The sequence below is a fragment of the Quercus lobata genome, chromosome 3 (genome assembly GCF_001633185.2).
Source record: "Quercus lobata isolate SW786 chromosome 3, ValleyOak3.0 Primary Assembly, whole genome shotgun sequence".
NCBI classification, from domain to species: domain Eukaryota; kingdom Viridiplantae; phylum Streptophyta; class Magnoliopsida; order Fagales; family Fagaceae; genus Quercus; species Quercus lobata.
This window is the reverse complement of record NC_044906.1, coordinates 68,109,492-68,122,749: the sequence shown is the minus strand read 5'-3', so window position 1 is coordinate 68,122,749 and position 13,258 is coordinate 68,109,492. Positions and strand designations below refer to the sequence as shown.

General features: G+C 37.0%; 1 protein-coding gene across 2 annotated transcripts; it reads left to right on the top strand.

Moving 5' to 3' along the window:
* Positions 1-319: 319 nt before the first annotated feature.
* Positions 320-12,720, top strand: LOC115978690 (protein SHORT ROOT IN SALT MEDIUM 1). Of its 2 annotated transcripts, none has more exons than XM_031100537.1 (21): positions 320-449; positions 677-800; positions 1,996-2,199; positions 3,769-4,056; positions 4,208-4,305; positions 4,545-5,207; positions 5,313-5,358; positions 6,115-6,207; positions 6,287-6,342; positions 6,799-6,916; positions 7,929-8,140; positions 8,223-8,286; positions 8,985-9,158; positions 9,627-9,657; positions 9,759-10,909; positions 11,027-11,101; positions 11,222-11,296; positions 11,392-12,018; positions 12,131-12,172; positions 12,258-12,320; positions 12,454-12,720. In XM_031100537.1, the coding sequence occupies exons 2-21, from the start codon at positions 726-728 to the stop codon at positions 12,541-12,543; spliced, it is 4,245 nt and encodes a 1,414-aa protein (XP_030956397.1). In that variant the 5' UTR covers positions 320-449; positions 677-725; the 3' UTR covers positions 12,544-12,720. The 2 variants fall into 2 exon arrangements, with proteins under 2 accessions (XP_030956397.1, XP_030956398.1); XM_031100538.1 differs by having other exon boundaries at positions 323-507.
* The last annotated feature ends 538 nt before the right edge of the window (positions 12,721-13,258 follow it).

Sequence of the window (13,258 nt, the reverse complement as noted above, 5' to 3'; positions counted from 1 at the left end):
CATTGTTTTACCAGTATTCAACATCCGATTACCGTTTCAACAATTTGAACTTCACGAAAACCAACAAGGTCGACGCGGCGCAAAAACCTCTCCCAACACCGGTCACATCGAATCATACAGACCCTTAGGGCTTATAAGCCCCTTTCACTTCCATAATTAAAAAAAAAAAAAAAAAAAACCCTTCGGCCCAAGTCAAATCTTTTGAGATATCAGTTTGGGCCAAATTTCCATCCCAATGAATCTCTCTTTAGAAAAGCCCACAAAACGCCCAAACGATATTTTCTACACGTATTTACACCTCACTCTCACTCTCATTCATCCATTCATTCATTCTCTTATAATATTAGTCTTTTCCGAGCCATCGTTTTCTCTCTTCTCTGAGAATTAGGGTTTTCGATTACTCGAACCTCGAACACACACAAAAAAAAATTCATCTTCGATTATCTTCGGTAAGCTCCATCACCACCAATCTTCGTTAGGGTTTCGCTTTCCATATCTTCCGCTTTGGTAATTTCACACTGCAATTCATCTATCAATTGCAAAGCACAAATTTTTATTTTTTGTTCAGTTTCGATTTGGATTTATTTTTTTGCTTTCTTTGAAATCCGATTATGAAAGAATCAGGAAATTTTTGTTCTTTAATATTTGTTTAATTTGGTGCAAATTTTTAATGCAGGTTAATATTTATTTGGTAAATTATTTCTGTGTGTGTTTGTGAAAGAACCATGTACTCCTCGAGAGGGAGCAATGCGTTTGGGCAGCAATCGTATGCGGCTCAATCGGCTGCGTATGGCGCTAGTGTAAGTTTCTTTTCTGTTAATCAAAGCGAAAAACTTTATCTTTAGCTGTGTTTTGAACAAGAATTTTTGTATGTGTAATGTGGGAAATATGGAGGGATAGGAATAATTGTATATTTAATGGTATGGCGGTATTGGTTATCGAGCTGAATTTGTGTTTTTTGAGATCATTGTTCAAGTGTTTATGTATTATTGGAACTAGTAATACCCATTTAATTGTAGGCCTTATAGACCCTCTATATTGTTTAGATTGTATATTTTTTAGGAAAACTTTGTGTTTATATCTCCATTTCAATAATGATTATTACCGGGTTCAATTTGGATTGTGTAGAATGCTTCACTCTATATGGGCAACCATTTTGTAATTTAGAAGTTCTTGTTCGGACTATTAAAAAAGAGTGCACTTTTACTTGCTATAATGATGGAATTACTAGTAAATGGTTATGAGTATATTGTACCTTTAAGGTAGTTCTTTAACTGCCTCAATAACAAATGCCGGTATCTCCATTTCAATAGTGGTTGTTATTTTTCAAGGAAAGAATTTTTTTTTTTTGGCTGTTTGTTACCGGGTTTGATTTTGATTGTGTAGTATGCTTCACTCTATATGGGCAACCATTTTGTAATCTAGAAGTTCTTGTTCAGACTCTTAAAAAAGAGTGTACTTTTACTTGCTATAATGATGGAATTACAAGGAAATGGTTATGAGTATGTTGTACCTTTAGAGGCCATTTTAAGGAAGTTCTTTAACTGCCTCAATAATAAATGCCGGTATCTCCATTTCAATAGTGGTTCTTATTTATCAAGGAAATATTTTTTTTCCAAATAAAAAAATTTAGTTTTTATTTTATTTTATTTCTGTTTGTTACTGGTTTTTATTTTGATTGCGTAGAATGCTTCACTCTACATGGGCAACCATTTTGTAATTTAGAAGTTCTTGTTTGGACTCTTTAAAAAGATTGTACATTCACTTGCTATAATGATGTAGTTACAAGAAAATGGTTTTATGAGTATATTGTACCCTTAGAAGCCATTTTAAGGTAGTTCTTTAACTGCCTTCATAACAAATGTCGGTATATATAGAGCTATTTTTGTTGTGTCTAAACTTTGAGGTGGTGGTGTCACATGGGCATGTGTAATGTGCCTGGTCTCTGTTGATAGAGTGGCGGTCTCATTTATCCTTATTTATTGCATTTTGTAGTTGGGAGCTGCTTACTCTGGCAGTACTGTTGGAGGCCCTGATGGGGGTTCTCAGCATTCATTGGCTGCTCGGCATTCATCAATGTTGGTTGGCTCTCAGGAAGCTGATGTTGGTGGGTATAGACCTCATACTTCAACTGCGGCTCACTATGGGGGACAGTATAGCTCTGTGTATGGTTCGGCTGCTTTAAGTGGTGCTCAGCAGGTGAATGGTTTACTTTTAAAATATGTGTGTGTGTGCGCTTCTCATTACCTTGCCTCACCTCATAGTGGCTCAACAAAACCTCATCCTAGCCATTTTACTTGCCTGTTGCGTTGAGTTTCTCATCTGTCTGCTTCCAAGGAGTTTATAATTTGTTTTATTCAACTGTCTTATGACATTGATGCCCAAGCAATGATGCTCAGATCAAAATTCAGTATGATAAAAACATTAATCTGTCCTATGACCTTGATGCCCCATGTAATTCTTATTGACTATATGCTTCCAATAAAGCATTAGTAGGGAATCTCTTTTCCGCCTGTGTTTATATCCCGTCAAGTATGTCCCTAAGCCATAGACTAGTTAAAGTCTCAGAACACTATAATTTCATATTGCACATAACATCAAGTTACATCTCATTGATTGCTTGCATCTTGACAACTTCGCAATAATCATTTGTAAGCTGTTCGGTGGTTCACTCCATGTAGTCAAAGGTGTTTCAAGTGATCACTTAGGTGCTCAAGCGAGGCGAGGTGGCATAAAAGTGCCTCTAAGTCACTGAGGCAAGGTGCCTTTGGTGAGGTGCTCACTTTGAACACATTTTCCAGGCACTAGGCGAGAGCCTTGGACGCCTCCACCACTTTCAAAGTTTCAAGTTTTTGTTTTTTTTTTTTAATTTTTATTTATTTGGTGTTAATACTCGGTTCCTTTGAAAACAAAGTGATGATTTCGTTAAAAACAAAGTGATATTTGTATCTCAGCTTTGTCTTTTAGTGACATAATGGGGTATGAGTTGGCACCCACAAATATTTAAAAAAAGGCAAAGCAAATATTAGCCTTTAGGAACCACAAATATATTAAAAAAAACAACATATGCACACAGGTTTCGGACAGTACAACAGTTACTGGCCACCCAACAAACTGAGTTTTATTTTTATTTTTTATTACATTAATCTATTTCTACATTTAAAAAGCTTACTTTTTTACTTTCGTTTTTTACTCTCTTACAGTCTTACCTCTCTTTACCTCCTCTCTCTTTTCTTTCTGTTTTTGTTTGTCTTTACTCCTCTCTCATGGCAGCTCTGCTTTGTCTCTTTCTTTCCCTGATAGCTCTCCTCTGTCAGTTTTTCCCCCCACTACTCTCTTATCGCAACTCTCCTCTGTTTCTTTTTTTTTCCCTTTACTACTCTCTCTTTTTAACTTTTTTTTTTTTTGGGGGGGGGGGATCTGTTGGAATTCAACCCAAAAACTAGTTTTCCTATCAATCAGGAACAAAGTAGAGTTGCTTGATTATAATTTTCAGTACATTAATATATATATATATATATATATTTATGCTATAAATATGTAAAAAACTAAAAATTATATTTAGAATTTAGCGCCTTGCTTCACTTGGGCTAGGGCCTTTTTGGCACCTCTCGCCTTGGGCAATACAAGGCCTTAGTGCCTTAAGGTCGTCTTTTGCCTTTGACTACATTGGGTTCACTCATCCAAGTCTTGGCTTTATTAGCTGTTGAAATTTTGAGTGAATCATCTGGTGTGATGCTAATACGTGCAGAATCTTTCTCTATGTAGGTTGCAGCATTGAATGTGAAAGGTGCTGGATCGTCAGCTTTGGAAGGTCGTGGTGGCTATGCCTCGGCTATACAAGATTCACCTAAATTTGCATCGACTGACTATGTCTCCTCCTCAGGCCATGGATATAGTCACAAAGGTGATCAATTATATGCTGAGAAGGTTCCAGATTATTCTAAATTAGACAGACGACAATATGGTGAACGACAGAGTGCCTATGTTGGTAGGGACTTGCAAAGTGAACCAACTGGGCGATATGCTGATTCTGTTGGTTTTAGTCAACATCAGGTAATGCCTTTTGTCATTGTTTCAACAAATCTGTTAGTTTCTGCTTGTTTTTCTTAGTATTTTTATTTAATGAAATATGAAATTTTTACTTATTGTTTGTGCATGTGTAAATAATGATAATGATCTTTGTTTTTGTTATCTAAATCAACAGAATGAGATGTATGATCGCATTGATCAGGCATTGCTTCGACAAGAACAATTGTTAAAAGCTCAATCACTGCAATCTGCATCTCTGGATGGGAGTGCCAGGTACTCTTAGCTTTCTGACTGATATATGGTAGCCATAAGATTTGTTCAAATGAATTTCCTCTTTGTAGCAACTATAATCACTTTATAAATTATATCCTTTTCCCAATAATGAAGGGTCAAGGTCATCCTTAACTTTGTTTAATGAAGTGGGTTTACTCTCAATGGTGATAGTCTATGCACAGCTATATAAGATAATAATATATTCCTTACAACACTGAGTAGCAACACATTTCTGGCAGACAAGCAGATTATCTTGCAGCAAGAAGTACTGCAAGTCGTCATCCCACCCAAGATCTTCTCTCTTATGGAGGAAGGATGGATGCTGATCCTCGCAGTTTATCAATGCTTAGTGCTTCTTCGTATAGTGGACAACAAGCTCCATCGATATTAGGGGCAGCTCCACGGAGAAATGCGGAAGATCTCATGTATGCACAGAGTTCTTCAAATCCTGGTTATGGAGTGAGTCTGCCTCCTGGTAGGGACTATGCCACTGGAAAAGGGCTTCATGGCACATCTCTTGAATTGGATTATCCAAGCAGTGTGTCATCACGTGGTGGTCATCCAAGAATTGAGGATCACAAGGATGACAGGGCTGCTTACCTTAGAGAGTTCGAGCTAAGGGAGGAGGAGCGGCGTAGGGAGCGTTTGCGTGAGAGAGATAGAGACAGAGAAAGGGAGAAGGAACGGGAACGTGAACGGGAACGAGAACGAGAAAGAGAGCGTGAAAGGGAACGCATGTTGGAACGACGGGAGAAGGAGAGAGAACGAGAGCGCAAACGTGGACTTGAAGCCAGGCGTGATCGAACTCCAGCAAGAGTCTCTAGGGACCGCCGTGGTTCCTCTTCGGTGAAGGAGGGGAAATCTTTGCGACGAGATTCCCCACATCATGATGCTTTACATAGGTGGATCTTGATGTTTTATTTTGCGTCCTGCTCAAGTTCTGAATATATAGCTGCTTGTGTATCTTGCAGCCCTTGTAACTAACTTGGTGTTCTCTTATGCTGAAGGCATCATTCACCTGTTAAAGAAAAAAGGAGAGAATATGTCTGCAAGGTAAAAAAAAAAAAAAAAAAAAACTAGTAAAGAGCTTAAGACATTTAATGATAATGAGAATATTCCTCTTCAAGGATCTGCTGTTTTTCCTGTGGGGATGTGGAGTTGAGGGCTTCATTGGGTTCATTCTTGTTGCTTCCTGTTATTGCTCTTAGTTGTGGCTTTACTCTTTTCATATTGCTCTCTTGTCTTTCGCTCTGGGATGCAGATTTTACTTCTGGGGAGTTTTCTCACTCTTGACTATTCCTTGTATTGCTATGAATTTGGGCCTTTTTCCTTCCATGTTTCCTCCTGTTGATCTTTTAGCTCTGGTTGGGAATGTTTAGATCTGGGGTTTTCTTTTGGCTTCTTGTTCCTTATCTACTCTCCATTCTTACAATATCTCTCCCTTCAATCTTTTGGTCTTTCGTTTGGTGCATCGGATTGATTTATACGTGCTTTTATGGAGAAAGTGCTGCATACCTCTTTTCTAGGATTTATGACCTTGGCCTTATGTTAAATCCAGTAGACTTGCATGTATGATTTATTTTATTCTTACCTGATGGTCGATGTTTATCAATAGCAATTTCAATTTTGGAAGTACTCCTTTTTATGGAAGAACTGATTTGAATTTTGAAACACGAAAGAAGATCATGAGATTTTTTTTTTCCCTCCCTGTTAAGAACTATGTATTTGGTGCATGCTGCAATGTTTTTCTGAAACCAGGCATGTACATGTATTTCATTCCTTTCAGTGATGAATGCTGTCTATTTGCAGGTTCACTCATTCAGTTTGGTAGATGTTGAGAGGGATTATTTGTCACTTGATAAGAGATATCCTAGACTCTTTGTGTCCCCAGAATTTTCAAAGGTTAGTCTTTATCGTTTATTTTAAAGATGTCAAGTAGATAGTTGAATAATTGCCTTAATGTGGTGTTTTATTTTTTTAGGCTATTGTGAACTGGCCAAAGGAGAATCTTAGACTTTCCATCAACACTCCTGTCAGGTGCCGCTCTTTTATGCTGTTACTTCAATGGTTTTTGCAAAGATTATCTTATGCTTATCCAGCATATGCTTTTGTACCTTTAATTTTTTTTGGTGCAAGTGGCAGTTTGTGATTTTAATGGTTTTTCAAGTCAGAAAAATTTTATTGAAAAAGACTAGTTCATGCAAGATGAATGAAATAGCATAAAAATATGTACAAGAAAGAAAAGTAGTAAAACAACCTTTTACTTGTTTTTCTAAAAGTTTGGTCCAGTTTCTGGGCAAAAAAAAAAAAAAAAAAAAATATTGCATCTCAGAACAAGTATTTGAACTTTAACTAGTTTTGTGATTTCTAATATTCTATGTTTCTTCACTTCTCAAAACCAAATGGATGTTTGTTGTATTACTTTTTTTTGAAAGAAGGGAAAGATAAGGTTTTTATTTTTTATTTTTTTATATACATTGTTGAGTGGAGCAGTTTTGAGCATGATTTTGTTGAAGAAGAGAAGGCAACTGAGCTGAAAGAGCCATCTGCTGAGCTTTTGGCTGAAGCACCTACGAAATCAGAACATGGAAATATAGTGTGGAAGGCAAAGGTAAATCATTTTTAAATTTAAAATTATAGAACTATATTTGTTTCAATAAAAGACAATGCATTTTTAAATTTAAAATTATAAAACTATACTTGTTTCAATTAAAGATAATGCACTGTGCAGTGGACAATTTATTCCATTGATGCTGTTAAGGTTCTGCCAGCTTTTGGAATCAATAATAACTGCCCACAGTAGCTTAGACCTGAGTACCTAAGATTTTAAGTTATTCTAATAATAATTATATCGTATGAGGAAGTTGTAAGCCCATAAATTGGTTGTTTTTCATATTCTTGGGCATTGTGGACTTGTTGCTACTTGCTGGTGATTAACTAATTGTGCTTTTAAATCATATGAGAACCGAGTGTTTGCTGCTTTATGATGAAAATGTTAAAGCATGGTTGGCTACACAAAGGAAAAAAAAATTATCATGAGGTCTCTTACAAGATAGGTTGTCATGAATTCTCTCCCTTTAGCAAAGATTTTGCATGACTTATAATAGTTTGGGGCAAGGTAAGCCCCATGGGGTGGTACAATTTTGGGTATAACGCTTCATGAACCGATGGTCACTAGTTCAATTCCCCTTTGGTTCCACTTGGGGCAAAAACTCGCTAATGAACTAGAAAAGAAGAAACAATTTGGGGTGAAGTAAAACATTCAAAGCCCTCATGCCTCATGTGAGATTGATAAAAAATTTGATCTTTCTTAATCAAAAAGTATTTGTTAGATCTACTAATTTTGATTAGAGTGCATGGTTTTGTGGGTCCATTTGAGCATTTTTTTTGCTGAAATTTTATCAGTGGAATGCACAGTTAAGTTTTACATGTTCAGGATCCCCAAAAGTGTGGGAGAGCCCATAGGAAGAGGGATGAGGGTCCCCTTATCATATGTTTTATCATGATGGATCCATTATTTATGTGCTTTGTCACCATTTTATTATTTTAAAGCTGCTGTTGGATGATGAATTGTATTAAAGTTTGTTATGATTACTTAAGGTTTCTTTGTCTTCTTGGTTCAGATGATTTTGATGAGCGGACTTAGCAAGAATGCTCTGGAGGAGCTGTCATCTGAAAAAAGTTCTGATGATCGCATACCCCACATTTGCAATATCCTCCGGTTTGCCTTGCTTAAAAAGGACCAGTCTTTCATGACAATTGGTGGTCAATGGAATCCTGCTGATGGTGTTGACCCATCAGTTGATGATACCTCTTTAATTCAAACAGTCCATAGGTTTGTGCTGTCTGATATTTGTTGTAGAGGATGTCTAGAAATGATGTTTTTCAAATGACCTGAAGTTATTTTTACTTTGTAGATATGCAAAAGATGTCACTCAACTTGATTTACAGAACTGCCGTCATTGGAATCGTTTTCTTGAGGTAGGACTTTCTTTTGATGATTGTTACATTTATTAGGACCTCTTCAGTTTCTTTGAATTTTTGTTACAACAGTGAGCATACTCGTTGTGGCTTTTATAGCTTATTTCAGTAGGCCTTTTGGGTTATCTAAGGTGGCTGACTTTGGAATGAATTTCTTCAAGCTTCTGCTTTATGTTTGATTTTTTTTCTTATTGAGATCTTAGTTTTATGAATTATAAGATGATTTAGTTGTCAAAACATACACTAAATCATTAAATTAGCCTACCTATATTTTCACTAACAGAGATATTTCCCCAAACATTACATTCACATCTATATTCTTGGCTACTTCCAAAAACAAATTTGTACCCACTGTACAAAACTTCCACTTTTATGGGGTCTGGAAGAGGTTTGGTAGCTTATCCCCCTTTTTTTTGGAGTCTTGGCTACTTCAATATGTAATATTTTACTGAAAAGGTTCAGACTCCTTGTTTATAACTTTTTAGGTATCATCTTTGTTGACCAAAAAAACAAAAAAAACAAAAAATCGTTTTTCTATTTTTATTTTTTGGTTATGATGCAGATGAGACAGTGCAATATGTAGCATTTTTGAACTCTTTTGATGTTTCTAGGTTGTAGTTAAAGATTTTGTTTTTGGTTACGTGCGTGTGTTTACTGGATCCAGAAAGTTAATTTTTAATTCTACTTGGTGTTTGCAGATACACTATGACAGACTTGGCAAGGATGGACTTTTTAGCCATAAGGAGGTCACTGTACTGTTTGTTCCAGATTTGTCTGAATGTCTCCCCTCTTTGGATGCATGGAAAGACCAATGGCTTGCTCACAAGAAGGCTGTTGCAGAGAGAGAGCGCCAACTTTCTTTGAAAAAAGAGGTTTGTTGCTATATTGTTTGAAGCTTTTTTTGATCAGTTTTACTCATGCTCAAGTTCGTTGCCAAAAGACATCTAATTCACACACTGGCAGAGGCAAACACAAAATATGTGCATGTAGTTATGCACGTATGTAGATACATGGACAGATATCTGTTCTGAGATTGAGTGCAGGTCAAATTCAGTTGTTGAAAATGTTGTTACTAATGCACTTTGATATCTGGCAATCATGATATGGGCATGTAATTGAAAATGGGTTGTTCAAAATATCTTTAGATTCTGGACACAACATTGCTGAATTCGTCCCATTAAAGTCTTAATACCAATTACATGGGGTTATCTATTATTTAACATTCTGTTTCTATTTAGAGCAACATTAGCGCTCAACGTTTGGCAATCATGTTTATTCTTGCCTAGGTCTTTTGGATTTGCTGCTTTCTTCTTACTAATATAATGCTGTATTCTTTTCAGAGGTCTAGAGAGAAGAAAGATGGGCTGAAAGGTAACTTGCTGTGCATGGTCTCATTTTATTTGATATCTACTTCTTATGTTAGTCATCAGTTATCAAATTGATTTCTTTTTTTTGGGGGTGTTGTAATTTAGATAAGGAAAAGGATTCCTCAAAAGATGTCAAAAGACTAGACAAATCAGAAAAAAAGAAAGAGTCCACATCCTCTGGACAATCAGAAGATTCTAACAAAAAGGAGAAAAATGGAAATGGTGTGAAAGGGATTACTACAGCTGAAGAAAAGGGTGATGGGAATAACAAAATTGTTGAGAAAAAAGATGGGGCTGAAACAGGCGAGGAAATCAAGAATGTGGAGAAAAAGGAACCGGATGAATCTGCTGTTGCTCAGACAAGTGGCAGCGTGAAGCCTGGGAAGAAGAAGATCATAAAGAAGATTGTCAAGCAGAAGGTTGTTGATAAGACAGCTGGTAGTAGTGCCAGCAAACAAAATGACAAGCTGGATGAGAAGGATAATGGACAGAAGAACGCAAACTCAGAGATACCTGATCAACAGGATAAGTCAGTTACTCCTGCTAAGACATTTGTAAGAAAAAAGGTGGTAAAAAAGGTTCCAGCAGGAAAAACTGCTCAGAATGAAGGTACTGAAGATATACCAAAGGATAATTCAGATCCAAGCAGTGCTGCAGTTGTGGAAGGTACCAGTGTAAAAACAACTGTGAAGAAAAAAATAATTAAGAGGATAGCTAAAAAAAAGGTCCCTGGTTTGGAATCCAGTGATGGGGTTCCTGGAACTAAGAAAGATGCTGATGGGGATGAAATAAAGGTAGTTCAGCCAGTGCATGAAACCAAAAACACAGAGAGGCAGGCAGCAGATGCTGAAAATCTGGTCAGTGAGGTCAAAAGATCTGAAAAGAAAACAGTTCCCAAGACTGACTCCAAAACAGTTGCCACTAAGAAGCAAGGAGATGGCGATTCAAGCAAAACAGAGATAAAGGCTGACAAGGATGATAAGGAGGAGGATGAAAGAAAAACTGGTGAGAAAAGTGGCGTGGTGCCTAAAGTGGAGACTGATGCTGACAAGAAGAAAGTTCCTCAAACTGATGTCAAGAAGGGAAAATTAAAAGATGGGGATAAATCTAAAGATGAGAAAGTGAGAAAAGAAAATGATGGAAAAGATGACTCTAGAAACAAATCAAATAAAGATTTGAAAGAAAAGAGAAAGCCTGAAGAACCTCCTCGACACCCTGGATTGATTTTACAAACCAAATGGAGCAAGGAATCCAAAGTAGGTTTTTGCCATCCTACACGGCATAATGTACATAGTCAAATATATTCTGTATGTTCATCCCATCTAATGTTGCTTGTTTTTACTCCTTGTCTAACTATGAATCTTCCATTACAGCTTCGTTCATTGTCACTTTCACTGGATTCACTCCTGGATTATACTGACAAGGACATGCAAGAATCAACGTTTGAGGTTTGTTCTCCTGCTTCATCCATTTCTCTTATATGCTGTCTCTCTCTCTGTCTGACCTCGTATAACTAGCAAGATTATAGCTTGTTGTTTCTTCCTCACTGTGTTTCATGTTTCTTGCAGTTGTCATTATTTGCTGAATCGTTGTATGAAATGCTTCAATATCAGATGGGTAGTCGTATTTTAACATTTCTGCAGGTTTGTTATGGACTATGTCAATATGCATATTACTGGCTTCCTTTACTGAGGCATCCTCATTTACATGCTTATTTTTTGGGTGTGCGCGTGTGCAGAAACTACGTGTAAAATTTGTGACAAAAAGAAATCAACGTAAGAGGCAACGGGATGAAATTCAAGAAAAGGAAAAGGATAAAAAATCACCGGTGAAGCGAGCAAAGACCAGTGATCTCCCTGTGAAAGAGCAAGATATTAAGTCTGAAACCTTGAACACAGCTCAACCAGATGATGACAAAACCAAGGTCAAGGAGGAGGATAAATCTGTTGATCATGTTAATGAGGTGAAGATGGAAGATGAAACGGATGTGGTGAAGATGGAAAATGAAAAGGATGTGGTGAAGATGGAAGATGAAACTGATGATGAAGATCCAGAGGAAGATCCTGAAGAGGACGAAGAAATGGAGGAGTCAGGTACGCATCATGACTTACCTAATGTGAATAAAGAAGAGAAGACTGATGTGAATGCTGCACCTGAAAAGGTGGAAGGAAATGATAAAGATAAAGCAGAGGACTCTTTGAAGGAGAAAGAGAAACCAAAAGCTGCTGAGACAGAGCTCAAGTCTGATGGGAATGAAAAGACAGACTCAAAGGCTGATACTGGTAAGAAAGAAACTTCCGCTGATACTGTTAAGAAAGAAACTTCTGCCGTGACGGAGGTTGCTATTGATAAAGAATTATTGCAAGTATGTTTTTGGGAACTCTTTGCCCCCTTTTGTTATTTCCCAATTTCTGTTATAGCATATTTGTTGCATGCACTTGTCATTATATTAATGTTAGTTTTCAAATTTGAAACAGGCTTTTAGGTTTTTTGACCGAAATCGAGCTGGCTACATTAGGGTAAATATTTTATTTGTACTTTTTCTCTCTCATATGCGTGATATCATGATGATTAGTGTGGTAAGGAGCAACTGTTGTCTTTCAGGTTGAAGATATGAGGTTGATCATCCACAACTTGGGGAATTTCCTCTCACACAGGGATGTGAAGGTGAAAAAATCTGTTATTCAATTACTCTTCCATATTTGATTCTTTTTGGGTTTTGTCCATATTTTTTATTTTTAATTCCTTGCTTGATATTTTTGTGTTGATTGTCTGGTAGCTAATGTATCTCATGCATCAGGAACTTGTGCAAAGTGCATTGTTAGAGAGCAACACCGGTAGGGATGACCGCATTCTTTACAATAAGCTGGTGCGAATGTCTGGTATTTGAGATTGGAGAAGGGTCTTCATTTTTTCTTGATAATGAATTTCAGTATGACCTTGCCTTATTATGGCCCTTGAAAGGGGACAGATTCTTACAGGGCTTTGGTTTGCAAATTGGATAGTTGTCCTCTGTTTGATTTCTTTTAATGCCTGTCAAAAAATAAAAATGAAACATTTGTTTATACTGCTTTTTTTTACTAATAAAAATGAGAAAGATGCGCACAATTAGTATCATTGCAAAACAGTGTTATTAGTATTCAAACAGTCCAACCCAGTTGCCTCCAATCTCCCAAACATGAGTGCATACTCATGGTGAGGGCAACACTGTAGGATGTGATCTCCCGTCTCGTCCACCTTCACCTTCATGATGGGGCCGTCAGGGCTTGGGGTGGAGGCATTTTGCAACCCTCTCAGTTCTCAATTTGTTGAATTCGATATTAATAGGATGGACATGGGAGAAGAAAGAAAGGGGTTATATAAATAAGTAGACATGGCAAAACGGGTCAGAATTTTATGATCCGACCCGAAAAATACCTGACCCGAACCTGTTTTTGACCTGAAACAAAAACGGGTTGACTCGTGACCCGACCCGTGTTTTGTGAGGGTCAACCCGACCCGCGACCCGAACCCGAACCATTTTTTTAAAAACTTTTTTTTTTTTTGGGTAAAAAAAATAGTGAAATTAAGACAATATTGGTTTAATTGTTTATTGTGAGTTTTAA

Excerpts from the sequence above, each read along its gene's own strand:
- LOC115978690 (XM_031100537.1), top strand. The coding sequence starts at position 726 with ATGTACTCCTCGAGAGGGAGCAATGCGTTTGGGCAGCAATCGTATGCG. Across the intron at positions 6,343-6,798 it reads TCCATCAACACTCCTGTCAG|TTTTGAGCATGATTTTGTTG; the intron begins GTGCCGCTCTTT and ends TGAGTGGAGCAG. Across the intron at positions 12,173-12,257 it reads ATCGAGCTGGCTACATTAGG|GTTGAAGATATGAGGTTGAT; the intron begins GTAAATATTTTA and ends GTTGTCTTTCAG.